The 8,275-nt window shown below is 39.0% G+C and overlaps 1 protein-coding gene across 3 annotated transcripts in view; it reads left to right on the top strand.

Annotated features, from left to right (window-relative positions):
* The window catches only part of LOC122078449 (lysine-specific demethylase JMJ25-like), a 52,096-nt gene that overhangs the window by 5,246 nt on the left and 38,575 nt on the right, over nucleotides 1-8,275 (top strand). For all 3 annotated transcript variants that reach the window (XR_006140071.1, XR_006140072.1, XM_042644432.1), the window contains exons 3-4: nucleotides 2,161-2,260; nucleotides 2,346-2,487. Coding sequence is in view for 1 of the 3 variants with exons in the window: in XM_042644432.1 (XP_042500366.1) it covers nucleotides 2,161-2,260; nucleotides 2,346-2,487 (242 nt within the window). In the remaining 2 variants the exon portion in view is untranslated. The remainder of the gene's footprint in view (nucleotides 1-2,160; nucleotides 2,261-2,345; nucleotides 2,488-8,275) is intronic.

Genomic DNA, 8,275 nt, shown 5'->3' with positions numbered 1-8,275 from the left:
AAAAAAAAAAAAAAGAAAAGAAAAGAAAAGAAAAAAAGAAAAAGAAAAAAAAAAGCTAGTTGAAAACCAGGGTTTGACTCGGGTGAGTTATTTGAGTCTGGTCAGAAATTTTGAAAATCTGGTGAAAAGTTGTGTAGATTCGCCCTTGCATAAAATATGGCAAGGCTCGGTCTAAGTCAGACAGATTTTCCCTCGACTCATAGTTTACTCGATTCACAGGATAATCGGCCAAGTCTGGTTCTCTCCCTCCCCCCTTTGCCCATCTGGTCACAGCTTTTTTAGCACAACATTTCACCCCCTATCACTCCTCTGTTGTAGCACAACCTTCCACATCTCACTTCCAACCATGGTTGTTGTTGCTGCAACTCCATTCTACCTTGTGATTCAGCCTCTGATTTGTACTTGATTGCATCTCTTTCTCATTAGGAGTGGCAGCTGGAATGTGATGGTCTTGGATTCTCAGTTGCAGTGGAAGAACGCTGACTGTTGCCATTCCACTCTTTTCTCTTGCTTCCCATTCAAACTGTGAAGCAATGGCATTGCAACACCAAAGAACAAAGAGAGATGGTAGAACAAATAGAGAAGGGAGTGGGGGTGTTTTGCTTTGAAAAATATTGTCATTTAGTGGGGTTGGGTGGGCTTCAGAGACCATGCTAATGCTCTTTATCTGGGCCTTGGGGTAGTGGTGGCTGTGGACTATGAAGTGACTACGTCATTGGTTTCCAAGATTCCATATGAATGGTGGGTGAATAGGTCTTCTAGTCTAGACTTTTGCTTCATCATTAAATATTTTCTTTTTTGAGAAACCACCTACATAGTATTCTGGTTTTTCAAAGTCTTTTTTTTCTTGGTAGATCAAAACATGTATTCTAACTCGCGTTTCTAATGGTCATGATTCATGGATGATACAGATCGATGCTAAGATGGAAAAACGTGACTCGCCTTGACTAGGTTTAACTCACCGAGTCACCAGGTTTTGAGGAGGGCAAGTCAAGTCGAAAACCTGGTTTTCCAATTACTGTTATTATTGCAGTATACTCTTCCTTTTCGATACAAGAAGATGGGCGCAGCTGTGGTCGATGCAGCGGGACAGATAGCTTGCTACTCTCTTCTTCTTCTTACAAAGGCGGTAGTGGCAGTTGTAGTGGGACCAAGATGCAGTGGGATAGTTTGGTTCTTCTTGTTCTTCTTCTGGTGTTGCAGCAGTGCTGCAACTCCAGCAATTGTGGCAGATTTTACTGCATCTTCTCTCCATTTTGCTCTTTTTCTTCATTTTCCGTCCTTCCTCTTATGCCTCCCATTTTCTCCTGTTTCTCCGGCGGATTTTTTGGACCTTGGTGCCTACACAACTTGGTGGCAGGTCGTCGCCTAGGACCTAGAATTTCACGTTGGCATGTTGGTATTGCCTTGACAACTATGGATGCTTAGGCAACTTTATGTCTGTAGTTCAGCTAGCATATGTTCCTAGGGTAGTTAATGTAATGCCTCATGTTCTAGCTGCTCACTTTATGTCTTAAAAAGGATGGCTTTGTATTGGGTGTTCGTACTTTGTCTGAATGTTTAGCGCATGTAATGGACCCACTCTGATCTAATAATAGTTTTTCTCACTATATTAGAAGATTATTTTTGTGTTTGGGACCTTGGGTCATGCTACAATATGTATACTGTTATTGCTGTACATAAATGGTATGTCAAGTCACTTTTACTGATTTTCTATTTTGGTGAGGATGCAACTTGCTGAGATTTATTGAAGTTTTCTACAATACATTTGTGGGAATCTCTTTTTGGCTAACTATTGCTTTGAATAAATTGAATATGACACAATGTATCACGAATTTGAAGGTGCATTACCTGATGCCAACCTTGAAATGGCCTCTGTTTCCTCAGTAGAGATTTTCTAGATTGCCATTTGGTAAAATTGGCAGGTAAAACTATTCAGTCAAACAAAAATTTGAGAGAGCTAGAGATGTGTGTGAGGTGGCTGGGATCAAATGACTGATCCCTTTCCAATGCCTGCTGCAGTCAATGTATTATCTAATTGTTCTTCATTGCTGTTTATATCTGATTCAGTTTGTGATCTGATAAACTTCTGTAGCAGTTGTTTAGTTGTTAGAAAGGTTTTTTCTTTAATTGAAATTTTCTTGTGCACTGTGACTGTAGGTATCCTCAGTTGACTGAAGATGCAATTGTAAATCTTTGCCCTTTTTGTTGTGGAAACTGCAATTGCAAAGCATGTTTACGTAAAACTGAAGGACTTAAGGTTGGTTGGTGGTTGTTTCATGCCTTACACATTTCTTCTGGCTGCTTTATCTATTAGTGACAGCCAATACCTGATTCACTTGTAGGAGCTGAGGAAGTCGAAAGTTCAGATAAGTGATGCTGAAAAAGTTCGGCACTCTAAATACCTATTACATTCACTTCTTCCATATCTGAAACAATTTGTTCAAGAACAACTAAAGGAAAAGGAGTTTGATGCAAGGATTCGAGGTATAACCTTTATAAACTTTTGGAAATATTTATTGCCTTTTATTTTTTTGGGGGGAGGGGTGTTAGGTTTATTGTTGTTGTTAAAGTTGATAGGTGATAGTTATGTTCCTTTTCTATTAATTGTGGATTTTGTTTATTCGTTCTTGTACCAGTTTCTTTGTTATTGCCTATTGGCTTTTCTTCACGAGATCTTGTGTGTAATAACGTAAGTCAGAGTTGTCCTCAACTTGTAATTATGGATTCTTATGATTGTACATATATCACTAGTCCATGGTAGGAGAATCTAACAAGTAACTATCTCCTCTCTTTCCTCTCGTGTTTCTTTTTTCTTCTCTTCTCTTCTTCTACACTATCTTGGTTGTTAAGCTCTGATTTTGTACCATGGTATCAGGGTCGTGATGAAGTAGAAAAAAAAATCTTCTTCAGTTTTTGCTTTTCTTCTGTTAACTTCCTTCTTTAATTGTGTTGTTCCTTCTGAAAGCCTGAAACCCTAGTTGTTCAAGAAAAAAAAAAACTGGGGTTTCTTGGGTTTCGTTATTGTTGATGTTACTTGCTCTCCATGCACATTATTTTCTGTTGCTGATCACATGCGCTGTTGGCTGAAGGTGCTGGTTTGCTGTTTATGTTATGTCTTCCTTGTGCATGGAGGTCTCTTCATTATAATCTGAACATAAAACTTACTGCTGAATATATATCTATTCTGCGCATGAATATCTCTATGCATTAAGGCCCTAAGCTATATTGTTGAATATCATCCACTGCTGCATCATTATTGTGGATTCACGACACCCCTTTTTTGCCGCTACATAGCATTTGACAGTACTCTATTTTTAGCCTTTTCTGCTTATGAACGTTTTGCTTCTATTTTCTCTCTGTTTATGTTTAATATTAGTGGAGAATGGACTCCTACAGTTGTACTTATATATCTATATCTCACTTGAAACTTAAAGTTTCGACCAAAACTTCCCACTTTCGAGCTGGACCATGACGAGATACATGGTTGAATTAATTTTGTGACTGGTTTCGGCAATATTTTGCTTATTTCGGTAATTTTGACCAGTTTTGACCACCCCATGGCTTGTTGATTTTTGACAAAAAAAATACATCTTGGTTTAGAGCCGGGTCAGAAAGTGCCTTGAGCTCACAGTTCTTATCCTCGGTCCTATTCCACCCCTGGTTTGTTGATATATTGTTACTCTTGGCACCTTGTTTTGGGGAATTTTCTGGCCATCTTTCTCCTTGCGGAACCCCTGTTTTTGGGATGATTTCCAATACCTGATTATTGACCCTTTCTTGTGATCCAACATCTGGATCATTGAGTTATTTTGCTTCTGAAAAATTTCATATATCTTTTTTTTTTTTGGGTGAATTAAAATCCAATAGCAAGGGAAGAAAAGGGGGAGGGAATTCAGGGCCTCAAAGGGGGGCACCACCTGGGGGAATTGACCCTAAAGGGCAGGGGGGAGGTCAAGATATAGAGGCAAACCCTAAGAGACAACATAAGCTTGTTCCCTGGGAATCAACAACCAAGCTGTGGGGAATAGAGCCAAGTTTGGAGGAGACGTCAAAGTAGATGGAATTCCAAGCCTTGTTGAATGATCTAAAATTGAAAGTTCATCTATGAAGGTTGAGCTCCATCCAAATACAGTTGATGGCGGCTCCAAAGGTGAGCTTCCCAGCAGTGTTATAGATAGATCTACCAGTAAAAGTCATAACAATCCATATTCATTCTCTTTGAAGGGGTAGGGGCCTTCTCCTATCAGGCGCACATTTAGCAACGACACGCTTCCAGATGGAGGCAGAGAACAAACACTGATCGAGTAAGTGGTTACTATCCTCTAAACCACACCAGAAAAGGCAGCATGCGAGGGAAACAGATATATGGCGATAAATGAGGAAGAATTGGATAGCGAGGCAGTTGGAGAAGACTCTCTAGAAAGTTAAACTATGATGGGGGATGCAGGATTTAAACCAAACTACTTTATACCAAGGAATGGAGAAATCGGATGATCGAACAAGGTTCCAAGAAGAGAAAAAGCAGCTCGAGGAGGATGGAGACCAATTGATTTATCAGTCTGTTAGAAGGGGGGAGAGTGCGGAGGGACTGCCAAATAGAAACAAGACAAGGAATATCTAAAGCGGGGGACCAAGAGCCATATGAGATGATCAAAGAGACAGGGGAAGCTTTGTGGAGACTAAAAGAGTAAACTGATCTAGAGCCAATAATCAGGGAGGGCATGCTAGCCGGGTGCAGTTGTCAAGCTAGAAGGAGGTGCTAGCTCCATTACCAATGCAGGATCGAATGACATTTTAGGGCAAGAGGCCTAACATGGAGGATCTTACGTCACACTTACAAGGAATTAAGGTTAATATTGGTGTTCCAGAGGGAATCTTTACGAAGAAGGGAAGAGTAGAGCCAATACACCCAAATATTGGATTGTTTAGAGACCAACTTCCAAATAAGATTGAGGATGTCAACTCTTTATTCTTCTCCCACCAAGGCCTCCATCAGACTTAGGAAGACAAACAGAGGACTTATGGAGAGGGTGCAGGAATTTGACAGAATTTGTACCTTCCACAGGAAGGTATAGAAGAGGTATTCAATGGCCTTGATGATGGATTTGGGAAGTTGGAAAAATCCTGACCAATAGAGGTAGGTAAATCGGAGGACAAATCAGAAAAGCACTAGACGACTTGCATAAGAAAGAAGCTTTCCTTTCCAGATTGGAGTCTTGCGAATTCGACTCAACATGGGAGCATAGTGGTGGGCAATAAGCCTGGAAGATATGAGGGGGTGGCCAAGGTATTTAACAAGAAGAGAACCAAGTAGGAATCCAGTGAGCTCGAGCAGACGAGCTTTGGAAGAGTCAAAGACACCAACTAGGAAGAGACTAGATTTGATAAATCTTATCATAGTGAAACATTGATAAAAACCAAAAGTGTGGTAAAATATTCTTTTGTTTTGATGTTTATAAAATTATTTTCACTCAAACGATTTTAACAATATTCACGAACTTTAAAATAATTTTGATTGGAACATAACTTTATCATTACGACTTAGATTTAAGTAATCTCAGACTTGTTGGAAGCTGGTTTTGTGCTCGACCCAATGTTTATAGTATCAGTCCTTATCATATTGTATAGTTGATATTGATACAATTTGGGCTAGTACACAACTGATACACAACATTACGTACCGATACTTCAGATAAATATCATTTCTCTTTCGAAACAAAGCCTATTCTTGTTGATGGTACTTAAGTTTCCAAAATTTGATGCACAACTTCACAATTGATCTCCCTTTTATTTCTTATACTTGAGGCTTTGAATCATTTATTGAAATCGTTTCAGAATCTATGAATCAAACTGATGTTTAAAAGATTGAAGCATAAAAATTCATCAATTGAAGCTAAAATAGGGGTGCAAGTTTGGCCTTGGCAGTTCGAACCCGCCCTTGGCTCTCCTGAGCTTGCAAAGGGCTAGTTCTAAAATTCTAGCCCTGAGGCTCCCCTGGCCTTGAAATTTTTTGGCTCTGAGTCAAGGACATGGCGGGTAAGGGTTGAGGCCTGGGGCTTGCTCGAACTGCCCTGAGCCTGACCTTGATTTATTGAGTGTTTGATTGCCAATTTTAAAGTTTGGTAATAATTTCCTCTATGGTTGTATAAACTACTCAAATTTCTTATCTAATGATGTTTTTAGATTTAATTTTTATTGTACTTTTCAATTCCAAGGGATTTAGATTCAAAATCAAATGAATTTTTAGTTATTTCATATTTTGTAGGGTTAGGTTATAGCTGGCCCTTGATGGCAAATCAGGGTGTACCTGGCCTTGTCCAATCATGGTGGGCCTGGGCTCTGTAGGGTTGGGCTTGGGTTGAAGTTTTTAGGCCCTAAGTCAAGGTTTTGGGCGAGCTTGGGTCCAATTATTAGGACTCAGGGTTGGGCTTGGGTTTTAAGGAGCATGGCCCTATTGCAGCCCTAAGCTAATTATAGAACAAAACAGATTACTTGAAAAAATTCAAACTTCTTTGCAAAATGTTTGTTTTACTTATGTTTTTCGCTATGTTTGTGTAGATTTAGGTAAAAGAAAATAAAACACCAAACATGAATCATTGCATCTATTTGTTTATAGATTTTAAAATTTTTCAGTAAGTTGACAATAGACTATTAATAAAAATAAGAAACCTCTATAACAATTTCAATTGAGTGCACTTGTCCCTTGATACGATGTTCTCCATTTTAGTGTTTATGCATGATATGTTATATATTGCTTATTTGTTATGTTTTTTATATGAACTGTATTTATTTTTACATTTTCAATTTCTGTTCGTATCTTTAGCATATCTTGTGTATCTCAAATATGATACGCTCCAATACATCTCTAAAATTATCGCACTGATTCGAAGACCGATATCGATACTTTAATCCTCGGCTCTACCTAATACAAAAAGTCTCGTGTAATAATAAAATCATTTGACTAGTCAAACTTATTAGAGAAAAAGAACATTTCTTTAAATGTTGATTTTTGATGACTTTTTTTGGATGAATAAATAAATTTACTACTAAGAGGAAAAGGATATACAAGGGAAAGAGGGGGGGGGGGGGAAAGAGGGGGGGGGGAGCCTAAAAGGAATAATCTTGAGGAGTTGGGAAGGGAGGGGGAAGCCTAAAAGGAATAATCTTGAGGAGTTGGGAGGGAGGGGAGGGGGATAAAACAAAACAAAAAAGGTTACCAATACATCAAACCAAAAGGGGCTAGACAAACTAGGGGTGGAGAGAATGTTAGGGGGGAGACCCTAGAAGACAACGATGAGTTTGTTCCTTAAGGAATTTCTAACAGAATGATGGCAGATAGAGGTAATTTTTGAGGAGACATCGAAGTAGATAGTATTCCAAATCTTATCAAAAGAGCAAGAGTTGGAGGTCCATCTACGAAGATTGCTCTCCATCTAGATGTGGTTGATGGTGGCACAGAAGGTGGGCTTTCCTTTGGTGTCACAGATGGTGGAACTAGCATAAGTCATATCAACCCAAATCCTTGCTCTACTGAGGGGGAGCTGTCTTTATGCGCATCCTGGAGCAATCCATACCCATCTGGGTATCTAGTCAGAGATGAACCAGATCCATATTTGAGTCATGGGTCTAGTAGGATTTTAATAGTCTATTTTATTTAAGAGAATAATATCTTTAGTTTATTTTATTCTGTTTATTTTTGCGAAGCTGTATATGTAGGACATAGAATTGGTTTGGGATTTCTTTTTTTTCTTTTGAGTTAGTTTCATTTAGGATTTCTTTCCATGTTAGAGTTTTTAAATATCCTATTTATATGCTTGTAACCATTTGAGAAAGATAGAATTGAAGTTTGAAGTTATGAGTTGATATTGTGGTGTGTGCCTGTGGGTTGAGCGTGTGTGATTCCCCTCCCTCTCCCCTTCTTTGTGTGACTCCACTCTCTTTCTTGCAACTATGAGTTTTTTTAGGGATTTCTTCCCTTCCCCTACTGGCCCTCCATCAACTTAATAGGGAAATAAAACAAATAATAGAGAGGAAATCGATTAAGGAGATTGGGATTCAATCACCGAAAGAGGGGTTGGCTCTCCTTTTTGTAGACGGAATTTGCTGTCGACGAGGGAGCAGGTGAGACTTTAGAGGAGGCATGGCTTTGATGGAAGTAGAATGGAGAGGGCGACTTACAGAAGAGTTACGAATAGGCATGGGTCTCTTTTCTCTCTCTTCTCGACTTTCTCTTCTTTTGTTGCGTCTTTTTTTTTTTTTTTTGGTTGTTGGA

The sequence above is a fragment of the Macadamia integrifolia genome, chromosome 5 (assembly GCF_013358625.1).
Source record: "Macadamia integrifolia cultivar HAES 741 chromosome 5, SCU_Mint_v3, whole genome shotgun sequence".
NCBI classification, from domain to species: domain Eukaryota; kingdom Viridiplantae; phylum Streptophyta; class Magnoliopsida; order Proteales; family Proteaceae; genus Macadamia; species Macadamia integrifolia.
Note: the sequence above shows the minus strand (reverse complement) of the source record. Positions and strands in the feature narration are given on the sequence as shown.